Source organism: Panicum virgatum, chromosome 9N (genome assembly GCF_016808335.1).
Source record: "Panicum virgatum strain AP13 chromosome 9N, P.virgatum_v5, whole genome shotgun sequence".
NCBI classification, from domain to species: Eukaryota; Viridiplantae; Streptophyta; class Magnoliopsida; order Poales; family Poaceae; genus Panicum; species Panicum virgatum.
The window spans coordinates 17,788,955-17,804,794 of NC_053153.1; the positions used below are offsets into that span (position 1 = coordinate 17,788,955).

General features: G+C 45.4%; 3 protein-coding genes across 3 annotated transcripts; 2 read left to right on the forward strand and 1 right to left on the reverse strand.

The window, feature by feature from the left end:
- Nucleotides 1-1,687: 1,687 nt before the first annotated feature.
- LOC120688791 lies at nt 1,688-2,727 on the reverse strand. The gene is made up of 3 exons (XM_039971163.1): nt 2,079-2,727; nt 1,842-1,994; nt 1,688-1,734 (listed from the first exon to the last, which is right to left on the reverse strand). The coding sequence occupies exons 1-3, from the start codon at nt 2,725-2,727 to the stop codon at nt 1,688-1,690; spliced, it is 849 nt and encodes a 282-aa protein (XP_039827097.1).
- A 2,166-nt stretch (nt 2,728-4,893) lies between these two features.
- On the forward strand, nt 4,894-5,343 carry LOC120688792 (BTB/POZ and MATH domain-containing protein 1-like). Its single transcript, XM_039971164.1, has one exon. It carries the CDS (start codon nt 4,894-4,896, stop codon nt 5,341-5,343), a length of 450 nt encoding a protein of 149 aa, XP_039827098.1.
- Nucleotides 5,344-9,232: 3,889 nt separating this feature from the next.
- On the forward strand, nt 9,233-15,412 carry LOC120688476 (nucleolar protein 14-like). Its single transcript, XM_039970811.1, has 14 exons — nt 9,233-9,559; nt 9,639-9,773; nt 9,949-10,081; nt 10,646-10,728; nt 10,822-10,881; nt 11,498-11,671; nt 11,986-12,114; nt 12,368-13,006; nt 13,114-13,306; nt 13,400-13,593; nt 13,879-13,983; nt 14,067-14,209; nt 14,285-14,563; nt 14,651-15,412. The coding sequence occupies exons 1-14, from the start codon at nt 9,323-9,325 to the stop codon at nt 14,919-14,921; spliced, it is 2,775 nt and encodes a 924-aa protein (XP_039826745.1). The 5' UTR covers nt 9,233-9,322; the 3' UTR covers nt 14,922-15,412.
- Nucleotides 15,413-15,840: the final 428 nt, after the last annotated feature.

A 15,840-nucleotide genomic window follows, 5' to 3' on the forward strand; every position in this document is an offset into this window, starting at 1 on the left:
TTGGATGAATTGGCGCTTTTCATGGCTTCTTCAAAAGAGGTGGGATCACCCTCATTCTGTATTTCTTCACTATGATAGACTTCATAGTCTTTAGAAATAGCAGGTTTTCTAGTTCTTTGTGACCTTCTCGGGGCCACTGCGACTGGTATTTCTTGCACAGGAGGCTGTTGTTGCTCCCCCTCATCCATGGCAACTGGGTTCTACTTGGTCCTAAGGAACAGGGTCCTCATTTCCATTTAATGCCAAGCTAGGAGAACCAACAACAGGTGGTGGCACCGCAGTTTCTTGCACTGCAACGTCAGGTAGACTGACAGCAGGTGTTGGCACTGCAGTTTCCTGCTCTATCGGTGCCACAACCACAGGTAACGAGAAATAAGGCTCTTGAATCATCGGAGTGGGAACGTATACCGGCTTCTCCTCAAGGTCGATTTTTCTGGCTACTATGCTCCCCCTGATCATCTGATCTTCTAAGAAGGCAGCGTGTCTTGTTTCTACAAACTTAGTGTGTCTGTCGGGACAATAAAAGTGATATCCCTTAGACTTTTCTGGATAGCCAATAAAATGGCAACTAACTGTCTTGGGATCTAGCTTTCCAATGTTTGGATTAAACACTTTGGCCTCAGCTGGACAGCCCCATACGCGAAAATGATTAAGCGAGGGTTCTCTTCCTGTCCATAGTTCATACGGTGTTTTCGGCACCCATTTACTTGGTACCCGATTAAGAATGTAAATGGCGGTTTTTAATGCCTCCATCCACAAATTAATCGGTAACGTGGAGTAGCTCATCATACTTCTGACCATATCCATCAGGGTACGGTTTCTTCTTTCTGCTACTCCGTTCTGCTGAGGCTCGCCCAGTGTAGAATACTGGGCAACTATGCCATTTTCCATAAGGAACCTTGCAAAAGGTCCTGGAACTTGGCCATAGGGGGTGTGTCGACCGTAGTACTCTCCCCCACAGTCGGATCTGACTATCTTAATCTTTAAATCATGTTGGTTTTCTACTTCTGCTTTGAATATCTTGAATTTATCCAAAGCTTCTGATCGTTCTTTAATTGGATAAATGTAGCCATAACGCGAGTAATCGTCTGTAAATGTTATGAAAGAAACATAACCATCTACAGTAGTGACAGGGAATGGTCCACATATATCTGTGTGAATTATTTCTAGAATTCCCGCACTTCGTTTGGCACCTTTCTTTATGTTCTTAACGAATTTTCCTTTAATGCAATCAATACATTGTTCTAAATCTGAAAATTCTAACGGTGGAAGAATTGATGCTGTCACTAAGTGCTCTATTCTCCCCCTCGAAATATGGCCTAAACGACAGTGCCATAATTTCGACGAAATTGCATCAATTCGTTTGCGTTTCTTAGTAACATTCTCATATGAGGAGGCATTTTTATTTTCAGAACATACTGCATTCACATTCTCAGATAATGAAAGCAAATATAATTTGTCTTGTCGGAAGGCAAGACCAACACATTCTGAATTAACTTGTATCTTACACTTGCCATCACCAAAATGACAAGCAATAGCGTCATCATCTAATTTAGACACACTTATTAAGTTTCGTTGCAAAAACGGTACATAAAGAACATCTCTCAAACAAAGTACAAAGCCACTATGTAATTCTAAAAGAAATTCTGCAATGGCTTCGACTTCAGCTTCTACACCGTTTGCAACTTTAATTCTTCTTGCGCCTCTTGGCAGGGTCCTCCTCATACTTGATCCCTATAAAGAATTAGCAACATGAGTAGTTGCACCAGAATCAATCCACCAAGTGGATTTGTCATAACTTAAATACAGGGATTCATCTACAAAAGTAATGGTGTCCTCACCCTTTCTTAACAACTCTTTCGGGAATTCTGGGCAGTCCCTCTTGTAGTGCCCTCTCTTTTTGCACTTCAGGCACTGGTCTTGTTCAACTGGAAAAATTTCCCAGTCTTTCTGTGGAGGTGGTCTGGAAGGACCACTCTCATGCTGATTCTTGCCTGGTGGGAAAGGTCTCTTATTATGCTGGAAGTTCTTATTCTGAAAATTCTTTTTCTTGTGTTGAACTTGAAAAGCAAGCTCACCACCATTGGAGTTCTTAAGGCGATCTTCTTCTTGAACACACATGCCAATCAGCTTGTCAATACCCCAATCTTCTGGAAAAGCGTTATAGTTGACATGAAATGCCTCAAACGCCTTTGGTAGGGACTTGAAGACCAGCTGAACAATGAACTTTTCTGACAAAGGCATGTCCATCGTCTTAAGCTTGTTGGCCATGTGGCTCATTTCTAAGATATGTTCTCTGATGCCACCGCCAGTGTATTTCTTGGTGATAAGCTGCTCAGCAAGAATGGCAGCATAAGCCTTGGAAGAACCAGTAAACTGACTCTTCACCTTTGCTAAATATTCTGAAGCGGTGTCACAATCTGGGATCGCCATCTTGATGGCATCTGAAGTGGAACCCTTCATGACCATAAGACACTTGCGGTTGGAATCATTCCAACGTGTCTTGTCAGCATCATATCTGGTCATAGCAGAGTCATAATTCTTCTCTCGGATAGCCCAAGCAGCAGCTTCTTCATTCTGTGCCCTTACGGGCTTTTCTGGTTCTTGTGGAGCTGGCGTTGTGATGGCCAAATCTATATTGGCCATCGCCAGAGCTATCTCCAATTTCTGGTACCATTTTCCATAGTTGTTGCCATCCAGTTCAGGAATGACATTCACATAAGTCATAGCATTGGAGCTTGAAATTTGAATTCAAAATTTGTGAGGACAACAATAAATGCATGTATCAATTTAACGTTGGTCAAAATTAAGACATGTAATAATCTGTACATTAAATCTAAATCACCGTTGGGCAGAAAAAGATATAATGTATACAAAATTCTGAACAAAATTATAATATTGCAATATCAACTTTGGTCAGAAATTACAACATTATAATATACTGAAAATTCTGAGAAATAAATTCTATAAGCCTCTATATCAATTATCTCGTTGGTTCAAATTAACATAGAGACAAAATAAATTCTTTGCAGCGGAAACATGTATAATTCTAAATATTCAGAAGCATAATTCTTGTAAATTTCTATTCTAAAAAGAATACATGTTGGTGCATTTATTTACAGAGATCAAATTCTAAGCAAATTCATTCAAATTCATATTCAAAATGCTTCTGAAATAAAAGAAAACACAAATTCTGGAACTGTTCATGCGGCCCGAGATGGAAAACGGCCCACGGCCCGTTTCCGCGCGGCCGCTCCCCCGTGCCTGGGCCCGAGGCCCAGCAGCCGACGACTGGGCTGCGGAATCGGCCCGGCGTGGCGCGCCGCGAGCGCCCTCTTGGTTCTCATCTGGCCCGCGTTGCTACCGGCGCTCCCGGCCGTCGATCTGCACGAGACGAGATCGGACGGCCGGCCGCGCATATCGCGTGAGCAAAACTTCAGCCGGCGACGAGTGCCAATCCCTAGCGCCATTTCTTTTCTCCTCCCCCTTCTGTCTCGCGAGGAGCGGCGGCGCCGGTTTCGGCCGGCCCGAGGGAGGCGGCGGCGTTGCCGCGGCTGCCTCCCCGGCGCGCGACGCTCGCCCAGCGAGCGCGCCGCCGTCGAGGTGGCCGTGGGTGGCGCCTTGCCGTGTTCTTGCGGCCGGGATCCCCTGCAGAGGGAATCGAGCGGCAACGCCGCCCTTGGATTTTGTAGGCCGCGGCGAGCGGCGGCACGGTCATCGTGTGCACTGCCGCGACCGGGATATTGCGCACGCGACGGTGGCCGGCGTGCGCACCGGCGGAGGGACTAGGTAAGCCCCACTGTTCTTGTTCTTGGCTAGGGTTAGGGTTCTTGGGTTCTTGGTCGATTCGAGATCGATCTGTGTTCTGGTTCATCGATTCGTGATCGATTTAAGATTTTTCATCTCCTTCTCTTTTCTGGGTTCGTTGATCTGAGGATTCTTACCCCAAAAACTTCGATCTACAACTAGATCGGCGAATGATACCAATGTTAGGTTCTAATCTTCTCTGTTTCTGGACTAGGATCACATCTAGTGTACGAATCGAGTACTAGGGTATAAGTTCTAGGTATAATATCAAGAGATTCATTCTAGACCTAGTACAAGGGAGAGACAGAGAGAGAGAGGTGGATGAGAGACACAGACCATCCGCGGGAGTGGGTGCAGAGGAGCCGTTGCCGGTGGGCGCCATCGAGTCGATGGAGCCGAGGATGGAGGCGAGGAAGTCCGACTCTTCGAGGCGCTGATCCGGCGGCGGCAGTGGACGGCGCAAGTCCCGGCGTCCTTCAGGCCTCCACCGGCACTGGCCGATGACGGGGTTGGCGGAGGAGGACGTCGTGGTTGCGGTGGCGGAGCTTCCCGTCGGCCTCGCGCTAACCCTAGATCGGTAGGGACTGTGGGAGAGGGTTGTGGCGGCGGTGAACTTGGGATTCCGTGCCCCGGGCCCTCTCCCTATTCTTTATAGCGCGGGCGACGAGGGCCCACCAGCCATGTTTGGCTGAACGCCTCCGATCAGGGCGCAAATCAAGGGATTGACCAGATCTTTGGATCTGGCCGTTGGAGATCAATTCCAACAAAGCACAATCAAACGACGACGACTGCATGTCTTCATAGTGGTGGCTGCAGTGAACAGTTTGCAAGTGTTAGTGCGTGAGTTTATGTTTGCTGAAATAATGATCTTGGTCAGTTTGTGACCTCTGAACTGCTGCATGCGTTCTATTTATAGCTGGTGCTGGAACCTGTATTGAATTGAGTCATTATGTGATTCCAATAAACAAGAGAAGTTGTCGTGTGTCTATTCTAGTTTTCTCAAATATTGGGCATGCAATCCTGAGCCGTTTCCTACATGCTCATGGCTCGGTCACCGGTGCTCCGCGCCCAGCTCTCCGGCAGCATATGCCGGCGGCCGAGGAGAGCACGGACGCCGGCAGTGGCGGCGGCCCTACCATCGCCGCCATACAGGTCGAGGTCGAGGACATGGAGGCGCAGGACTTCGAGGCTTTGCTCCGCTACATGTACACCGACTCGTTGCCGGAGATGGGCGAACAAGGGGAGGCCGCGGCGATGCTCCCGGACCTGGTGGCGGCAGCGAACAGGTACGGGATGGAGAAGCTGAGGCTGCTATGTGAAGACAGGCTGCGCGAGCTCATGGATGCGAGGACCGTGGCGGTGATCCTCGCCTTCGCCGGTGAGCACCATTGCCATGCGCTTATGGAGGCATGCTTGCGATTCCTCGGTGATCAGGAAAATCTAAGACAGGTCGTCAAGACCAACGGCCTCGAGCATCTGAGCAAGAGCTGCCCCTCTGTTCCGGTGGACCTGATCGCCAAGCTTGCTGCAGAGTAGCTAGCATGTCATTCTAATTCAGTCACTAGAACTAATATGATGCAAGTCGGAATATAAGTGAATTGCCCATCTCTTTCCATCAGTTTAAGCATTTGGATTGAACTGGTCGGTGCATACGACTCAATATGGTATCAAAACTAGAGGTCTCGAGTTCGAATCCTGGTTAGCACAATTAAATAAAATAATTCTTGCTCGCTCCTATTCCACGTCTGAGGCCTAAGGGAGCCTCACGTCAGAGGAGTGTTGAAATATAAATGAATTGCCCACCTTTCCCCATCAGCGTAAGCATTTGGGGTAAGAGGGAGTAAGGGTAAGGGGGAGTGTTGGATCAGCTTAAGCATTTGGGGTAGTGTTGAAATATAAATAAATTGACCCCCTCTCCCTATCAGTTTAAGCATTGGGGTAAGGGGGAGTGGGGTAAGAGGGAGTAAGGGTAAGGAGGAGTGTTGGAATATAAATAAATTGCCCACCTCTTCCATCAGCTTAAGCATTTGGCGTGGTAAGGGGAGTAAGGGTAAGGGGGAGTGTTGGAATATAAATGAATTGCCCATCTCTCCCCTGTTGCGCATTTGGGGTAAGGGGGAGTGTTGGAATATAAATGAATTGCCCATCTCTCCCCATCAGCTTAAGTATTTGGGGGCCACCTCTCCCATACAATAGTCAGGAATTCTTGACGGTATCTAGCTGGAACAACCTGTTGGGTAAGAGGAGTAAGGGTGAGTGTCACACCCGGTTTTAAAGACAAAACCGAATGCATAGCTATATGTATGCCAGGATCAAGTTTCATACATATAGAGACATCATAAGTGAATAATCAGTACAGTATCACGAAAAAGAGAACTAAAACAAATAAAAGACTATCAGAGTTTACAGCTTATCCTGGAAACGGAGACTCCAAACTTCACAGGCAATCGACTGGGGGTTGTGTACGCCTGGAACTCAGCAACATCTTCAAAAGACTTCACCACAACTTTCTCCTTCTGAGCAGCAGTAAGCAAGGGTGAGTACACTTATGGTTGGTACTCAGCAAGGCCACAAGAAATAACCAGAATATGATTTATATCCATCTTTAAGTTTATTAATCATGTGAGGGTCCAAGCCGCTCTTGACCGTGAGCACGGCTAACCGGTTAGTTTTAACTCTACAGAGGTTGTACACTTTCACCACAATTCGCGTAAAAGTTCCGAAGAACTTTGAACCCAACCACGCAATGTGCTAGCTAGGCACAATACCACACTTCCGAGGTGTGATTGCATAGGGACGCTACGATGCCTTTACAAAGAATCCCTATATGTATGTGTTGGTCCCTGCCGTGCGGTCCCTCAGAAGACACAGCTTCCTTCACCCGCTCCACAACACAAACTCATAACCACCAAGCGAAACAACCCCAACACAACATATAGTTCATCTAATTACTTAGCCAAGACCAGAGCCCATTAGTATTGTGGTTGTACTGTTTTCTTGGGTAGTTCTCCATGTTCCAATTAAATTATAGTACTCTTGTAAATAAAGCATAGATAGAAGTATGCTTAGGGTCACTTGCCTTTCTCCAACGAAAAGCTACTCTTACTGCTCTTCAGCTTTTGCTCACTTGAAACTCTTGATTCTTCAATCTTTGAACAGCGATTCTTCTACTCGAAACAATCATCGGGCAAACATACAAAGCAAACAACAAGATACAACTAAGAACAATGAACCAAACAAGATAAAAACTTTAAAAGAACGAACTAAAGGATAGGGCTCACTGCTACGGTTACGAAGGTGCAAGAAACACGGAAAACGGAGCTAAAACGGCGATTCTATGGGTTAAACGGTGCTTTAGGGATCTAGTCGCGATTAACTATAGAGTTGAAGACTAGCGGGAAAGATTTGTAAGACACAACTAACTGTGCTCACAGAGGATAACAAGGTTGCAAGGATCACGTGAGCGCAAGAATCAATGAAAACGGAGTTAAAACGTGAAAGATATGGCTAAAACAGTGCACTAGGGACTTGTTTGTGAGAGTTTTGAACTTCCAGGGGCTAGCTTTAAAGAAACCAGGGACTAAAACAAGATTAAACCTAAACTATAGGGGCTAGCTTGCAAAAGAAAGGGTCCTGGACGGCGGGTTCTAATTTGTAAAAGCACAGGGTTTAAAACAGAAGAAACCGGGCTATTTTGTAAATATTTTTGGATAGGATTGGACCTCGGGTTTATTTCCGTAAATTCGAGGGGCTTTTCTGCAAAACGGACGAGAGTTGACCGGTATGTTTGGATTGACTCGGGCTAGATTGGATCTCGTCCGTTGGATCTTGATCCGACGGCGCGGAGTAGGTCAGGGCGGCTCGGGAGTAGGCTCGCGGCTCGGCTGGCGGGCTGGCTCGGCTGCAGACAGAGATATGGCTCGTCCAGCGGAGCGGCGGCTCGGCTCGACGCTGGGCAGAGCCGGCGACGACGTGCTACGGCGAGCGGCGGTGGGGGTCGCTGGAGTTGCTAAAATCGGCACTCCGGGCACGGGTTCGAGCGCGGTTTGGCCTAGGAGCGAGAGCGAGAGACAGGGAACTCATCTTGGGGTTCGGTGGTCGAGGGGAAGGCCGGACCGGGGCACGCGGCGTCGAGGAGCGGAACTGCGGCGACGGCGAGCTCAAGCGAGCGAAACAGAGGGAGAGAGGAGGGGGAAAAGGGCTGGAGACGTTGCTCACCACGACGCGGAGCTCCGGGGTTGCGTGGCCGACGACGATAGGCGATGGAACGGCGGATCGGCGGCGGCACAGAGCTCTCGGGCTCCAACAATGGCGGCGGCCGCGGCTAGGGTTGTGCGAGGACTAGAAGGCGGCGGCTCGATTCGATAGGGTTCAGGGGGGTGCGGCGCCTTAAATAGGGGTGGAGCAGGGCTCCTTGGCGTGCGGGCCACGAAGCCGCGGGGGGGGGGGGGGTGCTCCTTTCGGACTCGGGGAGAGTCCTGGCCCGTCCCGAGCTCGGGGATGACGGGCGGGACCCCCGTGTCAGTGAGAGAGGGAGGGAAGGGAAGTGAGGTGGCAGGCTGGGCCGGTGGAAACGAAGTGGGCCGGCGCATGGAGGTGTTTTGGGGCGGGGGAGAGGTGAACGGGCCGGCGGCATTGGTTTCCTGGGCCGCGGGAAGGGAAGAGGAAAAGGAGGGCTGGGCCGGTTTGGGCTGAAAACGAGTTTTCCTATTTTTCCTTTTTGCAAATGGTTCAAACAAATTCAAGTTGAATTCAAATTCGAAGAATTCAAATTCAAATTGAACCACAACATTAAAACAATGCAAGGGTAGCATGAGTGCACAACAAACAAAGCACCTTCATTTAATTTTATAAAAACAACCAATTATCATTTATTTTTACTAAATTCCCTGTGAAGAAAAGTAAATGTTGAGAAAATTTTAAAACTATGAGAAAATTGTTGTTTTATTTTTAATTTTAATCACATCCTGAAATTCAAAAATTTTAGGGTGTGACAGTGAGTGTAGGAATATAAGTGAATTGCCCACCTCGGGTAAGGGTGAGTGTTGGAATATAAGTGAATTGTCCACCTTTTCCCATCAGCTTAAACATTTGGGTTGAACTGGTCGTGCATGCAACTCAATAAGTACTATGCATCAAGATACTAGTACTATGTAAATATAGTCAAGCAAAGGTATTAATATTTAATAAAAATGATTAATGGGAGATGACAGGTAATTTTTTTTTTAAAATGACTGGAGAGTGATTTTGTTTCAGTTTTGGGCCTTCCGAGCCGTTCGACGCGGCGACCTCGCTTCTCACTTTCTCAGTGCAATGCAGATCGGCCCAATAAGGCCTGCTTACATGGGCCTTGACAAAAAAAGCAGGCCCAGTAGCTTACAGAAAGGCCTGCCTTGCACCTCCTGCTTCTGCTGCGCCGCTCCCTGGGGATTAGACGGAGTCGTATCGCAAACTCCCATAAACCCTAGCGGCCGTCGTCCCCACTCCCCTTCCCTCCCGCCCCGGGCTCCCGGCCATGGCGAAGACGAAGCCCATGGCGGCGGCGGCGGGCGAGAAGAAGAAGAGCAAAGGGAAGAAGAAGGGCAAGAACGGCCCCGCCAAGGTGGCCATGAAGGCGCGCGCGGCGGCGGCGGAGGAGCGGAGCAACCCGTTCGAGGCCATCTGGTCGCGCCGCAAGTTCGACGTGCTCGGCAAGAAGCGCAAGGGCGAGGAGCGGCGCGTATCGCGGGCCCGCTCGGAGGCCATCCGCAAGGTAAGCAGCAGCTGGGCTTCGGCTCACCAGCGCCTCCGTCGCTCGATTTGGTGCCTGATTTGGCATCGCCTCGCCGCAGAGGGAGAACACGCTGCTCAAGGAGTTCGAGGAGAGCGCCAAGTCTTCCGTGTTCCACGACCGGCGTATCGGCGAGAGGGACGACACGCTGCCCGAGTTCGACAAGGCCATCCTCCGCCAGCAGCGCGAGCGATTGGTATGTTGCGCCAACAGATGGTGCATTTACACTCCTTTTGAAGCCACCACCGCATTTTTAACATTTCTCTAGACATTGGCTTGCTTTGACTTGAAGAGTACAAGTATAAACTAGAATACTAGATGCTAAGTTGTGCCATTGTTTCACAACCTTCCTATTTTCTGTTGAATTCTAGGCGAAGTTGAAACGCGAAAGTAAATACAATCTACCTGATGAGGATGAAGACGAAATCAATGTTCATAACCTGCTCTCGGAAAAGGACGATTTTGATGAAGAGGTGCCTTTTGATGATGCGAGTGATGAGGAAGGTACGCTTGTGCTTGTCTTGTATCCTGTATTGGAGTACAATCCACCTCAGTTTATTCTGCCGTTTTACCCTGTACAGTCCACAATATTTGTTATTGTTTTTTTATATCTGCATTATATCATTATATGTGGTATGGACATAAGTTTTCTGTTTTTTATCTCACGAGTTTGTGCATAGAACTATAGAAGCATTAGTGGGAACTGGTTGTTAGGCTGCAATAGGATCATCGTTTTCACCAGTTCTCCACACTCATATATTGGTTCATTTTTGTTGATACTGAATACTGAAAGTAAAACAAAAATTCCTTTTGATGTAGATGCATAAATTTGGCATGAGTACGCATGACAGTTTGATATTTGAATGTCCTGAAGTTACCTATTAGCCTTGCGTTAAACATCTGCTGAATTTAGTTCTGATATTTTGAGTTTGTAACCTGAAGGATCACTTGACAAAATGTTTCTGATGTCATATTATGGCATTAAAAGGTTCCCACCAATATCAGTTGATGTTATTGTTTCTATCTTGTTCATTGCGCTTTCAAACTTTTTTTTTTTGATAATTTCAGATAAAATGGTTCTCTCAAAGAAGCGGCTATCTCTCCAAGGTGGTGACCGCCCTTCAGAGACTGATCTGCCACAGGAAACACATGTAAGTTTCATAGCTACAGTTAGAAATTCAGATGTAAACTCAACTATCCAACCCATATGCTGTGGCCTGATTCTAGTTACTTTGTGTTGGCAGGGGCATAAGAGCAAGAAGGAAGTTATGATGGAGATTATTTCAAAGAGTAAATTTTATAAGGTGGAATATACATGTCACTTAGTTATTGTCATCGAATATATTATATTTATTTTAGGATCAGTGTCTCCCTATGTGGTTGATGCCTTTTTGCTCTGATACTGTTACCTAGAACATCTTTCCCTTTAGTATAACCTATGGATCCATTCTATGTTTGCCCTTCTGGCTTCTGCTGACATCGCTCCTCTTGTCACTGTGAAGTGTCAAAATTGAAACAACTAGATATTTGGTTTGTACTTACTATATATTGATTGATGGTTTAATTGAATGTGTTTTAACAATTGGTACCTTTTCTTTTCACAATGCACATACCTTTTTCTGAGGTATATGCCAACTTTTATGACTTCTTCCCCTAGAGACATACCAAAGAAACTCGAATCTAACTTTTGCATGTCTTGCCTTCCCTGACAATGTTTATCATGCACGGACCAAGGCTTCCACTTATGAACTATGCTAATACATACTTGTTTTAATGAATTATGCTACATTTCTGCTGCCTTATGTTAAACCATAGTTCGTGCAGTCCTTGGGTGCTTAGATTACACGATTTCACCTACAATTCTTAGTGGTGCCTCACATTTAGAGCATGGCTTAAACACTATTTGCTTTATTGATGCAGGCCCAAAAAGCCAAGGAGAGGGAAGAGGATGAGCATCTGGTAGATAAGTTAGACAGCGACTTTGCATCATTGGCCCAGACACAGGCGCTATTGTCCTTGACAGAGTCAACTAAGGTCAAGGCGAATAAAAGTGATTCAAGTGCTGGCTTGACAGGGAAGGAGATATTTACAAAGGTAGTTGTTCTTTGCACGATTGCATGACTCAAAATGTTCTGGCAGTCTGGTAGTATGGGTGGAACGGTAGACTGACAGGATAAATGAGTCATCAGTCATTTTTCTTCAAGTGATTGTCTTGTGATGCATGTAAGATCTAGATGCGTAACTTGAGTGGTTTCACAGGATGTCTTATTTTCACTTGGCTATTCCACCCTTTTCCCAGATTCTGGTTGTTTTCATGGACAATCTGCATGTTTTACATTGTGGAGTTGGTATTCTTTGAGTTTGTTGTACTGAAGTTGTGTATATTTTGTTATTTTATTACATGACAGGCAAAGTCGGACACATATGAAAAAATGGTGAAAGAAATGGTGATGGATCAACGTGCTCGTCCATCAGACAGGACTAAAACCCCTGAGGAAATTGCACAAGAAGAGAAAGAACGTCTTGAGAAGTTGGAGGTTTGCTCAATAGTACTTTACTACTTTTACAATGAATTCAGCCATTGTTGAGCTTGAATTTTCTTATACGTATGTAAGATTGGGTTAAGTTTCTTATCTGAATTTGTTCTAGTGCGAGTATATTTTGCTGATCCAAAAGTCTATATGGTTATGTTTATGCTTGTAATGCTACTACATGTCTGGTCTCTTTGTTTGTGGAGCAATGAAGTACTCCTGGTATTGAAATTGCTCTTGATGCTGGTCTCCATTGTAGGAAGAGCGCCAAAAAAGAATGCTTGGAACTGCTGATTCATCTGATGAGGATGATGACAATGAGGATGATAACCACATGAAGCTGGATAACTCAAAACCTATATCTGGTGATGATCTTGGCGATTCCTTCACTGATGATTCAATAAGAAAGAAAAAGGGTTGGGTTGATGAAATCTATGAAAAGGAGGGTAGAAAGATTGGTGATGATGCAGCAGCATCCGATGATGAAGAAAGTGATGACGAACATGCCGATGATGATGAGTCTGATGATGATGACGATGATGCTGATGCAGAGGATGATTCAAATGACTTCGGTAATATGTCTGCTAGAGATTGGGAGCAAAGTGATGATGATGAAGTTGATGCAGGGGACGATGAAATGGAGGATGTTCATGAGAAGGAACAAGAGATCAGTGGTAAAGTGACGAAAAGAGATGCACAAATTTTGAAAAAAGAATCTAATGTGAAAATGCAAGTCAAGGATGGCAGTGTTCCTTTTGTTATCGATGCACCAAATAACCTGAAAGATCTATCCTCCTTGCTCGATTGTCGTTCTGAAACTGAAATAATTGAGATTATTAGTCGAATACGCACATGCAATTCAATAAGGCTTGCAGCTGAAAACCGAAGGAAAATGCAAGTATGTGATAGCCTTGCGCTTGATAGCTGAAGTACTTGTGTTTCCCACTTCAGATCAGACCTTATAGTTTCAATGCTCGTTCTCTAATGTTCACATTCCTTTGGCAGGTTTTCTATGGTGTTCTCTTGCAGTACTTCGCAGTTTTAGCTACTCAGAGTCCAGTGAAGTTCAAAATAATCGACACACTTGTTAAGCCTTTAATTGAGATGAGCGGAGAGACTCCATATTTTGCTGCTATCTGTGCAAGAGAGCGACTTATTCATACACGCACTCGTCTATGTGAAGATATTAAGGTTCCAGGTTCGTGAGATGAGACTTGCATGGTTTATGGGAAATTGATTCTGTTCCCACTAATGCAGTATCTTACCATATTGAATCCTTTAAATCTTACAGGAAAGAGCAGCTGGCCAAATCTGAAGACGTTACTTCTCCTGAGATTATGGTCTCTAACTTTCCCCTCCTCTGACTTCCGCCATGTTGTAGCAACTCCAATGCTTCTACTTATGTGCGAATATCTGATGCGATGCCCTATTCAATCTGGTCGAGATGTTGCTGTCGGTTCTTTCTTGTGTTCCATGGTGCTTATGGTATGCTCTTAAGCTTGTTTTTTTTTCCACCTGAAATGCTAGAGATTGTATGTTGAAGAGTCATTCAAGATATTTTACCCAATTGAATGGATATTTATATTTAGAACATTGAAGCTGTAGCTGAATCTCTGTTTCATATTCCAAGGAGGATCATAAACTTATCCAGAAGTGATTAATCACTTCTCAATGCCTCTTTATTGTATTAACATATGTATGGCCAAGTTTTTCCATACCTTTTTTTACAATAGTGTATAATCATTTTCTCTGCAAATTTGACATCTGTAGGCTACTAAAGAATCAAAGAAGTTCTGCCCTGAAGCTATTGCTTTTCTGCAATCTCTTTTGGTAACATCTCTTAAAGGAAAAGTAGGAACTCATCTGCAGAATCAGGTGAATTCTAATTCAGGTGTGGAGCATAGTTTCTGATAGTTCATTGTTCATTGATATTAAGGCAAATATCCTCTTGATTGTAGATTAATGATCAATTTATGGAGCTCAAGACACTGAAACCATGGCTCAATATCCGTGAGCAAGTGCATGAGGTGAATCCAGTGAATGTACTAGAAATCATGGGCATGGATCCTGATGCCCCTTATTTTTCATCGGATGATTTTAAGTAAGCATGTGTCTGTTCATTACTGGATACTGAATATTGTTTGTTCTTGTTATCTCACAGTTCATTTTCTGGCAGGGCTGGTGTACTCTTATCTGTGGCCGAGTGTTTAAGAGGCTTTGTTATTATACATGAAGAACTAAGCTCTTTCCCAGAAATCTTCCTTCCAATATCCTCTCTGCTGCAAGAAATTTTGGATAAATCTGAAGTGCCTGGCCTGTTACGAGACATTTTCCTTGAAGTCATTGACTTGATTAAAAAGAGAAGTGATGAGCACCATGCTTCAAGAGAGCCGCTCCGAATGCGGAAGAAGAAGCCTGAACCAATCAAGCAGTTGAATCCAAAATTCGAAGAGAAGTATGTATTTGTTGGTTCCTGTGTTGTCAGTATCAGTATATGACATTCTCTCACCTGTTTTTACCAATTTATTTCTATTTTCTGCAGTTACATAAAGGGTCTCGATTATGATCCTGATCGAGAAAGGGCACAAATGAAGAAGCTGAAGAAACGTCTCAAGAGTGAGAAGTCAGGGGCAATGCGTGAGCTGCGCAAAGATAATTACTTCCTATCTGCTGTGAAGGAGAAAGAGAGGATTAAGCAAGAGCAAGAGAGAGCTGAGAAGTATGGAAAAGCCATGGCATTCCTTCAAGAACAGGAAAGTGCTTTCAAATCTGGACAGCTAGGGAAAGGAAAGGGCAGAAAAAGGAGGCGGTGATACATTCTTCATGTTCAGCAGTTTGGCCGGTGTAAATATACGGGTAATGCTGCCCTTGCAACTCAGTTTGTGCATCCTCCTGCTGTACTGGAGGCAGCGTGAGCTGCTTTGTCTAACTTGAAGCTGGTCGAGACACCGAACAGATGTCGTATGGAGCTTTGCCTGAAGAGTGACCACATAGCTATATCAGCAAGGCCTTGAGCACTTCACAAGGTCTCGTTGATTGATTGTTTACCATACTTGGCAAAGGCTTTACTTCTCTTGTACTCCAGAGCGCTACTTACTAGTTGCCCTGCTCTGGTATACTCGTGCGGTAGTAATTTTCCTTAGCACAGCGAAGAGTTTTTGTTATTTTTCGGTTTTCTTGTACTGTAACATGTCAGCTGTATGGGTATGGCAATTTTGACACTGAACACAGTTTTGTATTCGTCATTTCCCCCAAATTTTCAGCAAATGATTCTTCATCTGAAATTGAACTTCTCTATCTGTTATAACACTCGCATCACGCATGGTTTGTCTTCTGTATCTAAGGATTCCATGGAATTGTGTTGGTGCTTTGAATATGCACTAGTGCATTGATTACCAGTACATGAGGAGAGCGACAAGGTAACAGTCTAGACCGCTTGGCTATTGACAGTCCCATCTGCCTAACTGCTTACAAGACAAGCCACTTCGCCATTGTCGAGACCATTCCACTGGAACTCTGGTGAGGTTGGCGTGCTTCTAATCGTCATTCGCACAGGTTTTCTCGGCGCAAAGCATGCAGGAGAAAGCTGCTTTCCTGTTCTGCAACTTCGTGCTGCTGAAAGGCTCCACTTTCTGACCTCGATGTGCATTATTAGTGCGCAGCCGCCTTTGTGGATCAGATGTCACCAATCAAAAGCGGAAGTGTGCGCTATCAGTCAATCATCGCAGGGGC

What these genes read in the sequence shown, in the direction of transcription:
- LOC120688476 (XM_039970811.1), top strand. Translation starts at nt 9,323, where the DNA reads ATGGCGAAGACGAAGCCCATGGCGGCGGCGGCGGGCGAGAAGAAGAAG. An exon ending in GGAAGGAGATATTTACAAAG is followed by an intron (nt 11,672 to 11,985) that starts GTAGTTGTTCTT and finishes ATTACATGACAG; the next exon opens with GCAAAGTCGGACACATATGA. An exon ending in TTTTCATCGGATGATTTTAA is followed by an intron (nt 14,210 to 14,284) that starts GTAAGCATGTGT and finishes ATTTTCTGGCAG; the next exon opens with GGCTGGTGTACTCTTATCTG.
- LOC120688791 (XM_039971163.1), bottom strand. Translation starts at nt 2,727, where the DNA reads ATGACTTATGTGAATGTCATTCCTGAACTGGATGGCAACAACTATGGA. An exon ending in CCTTAAGAACTCCAATGGTG is followed by an intron (nt 1,995 to 2,078) that starts GTGAGCTTGCTT and finishes CTTTCCCACCAG; the next exon opens with GCAAGAATCAGCATGAGAGT. An exon ending in GAAAGAGTTGTTAAGAAAGG is followed by an intron (nt 1,735 to 1,841) that starts GTGAGGACACCA and finishes AATTCTTTATAG; the next exon opens with GGATCAAGTATGAGGAGGAC.
- LOC120688792 (XM_039971164.1), top strand. Translation starts at nt 4,894, where the DNA reads ATGCCGGCGGCCGAGGAGAGCACGGACGCCGGCAGTGGCGGCGGCCCT.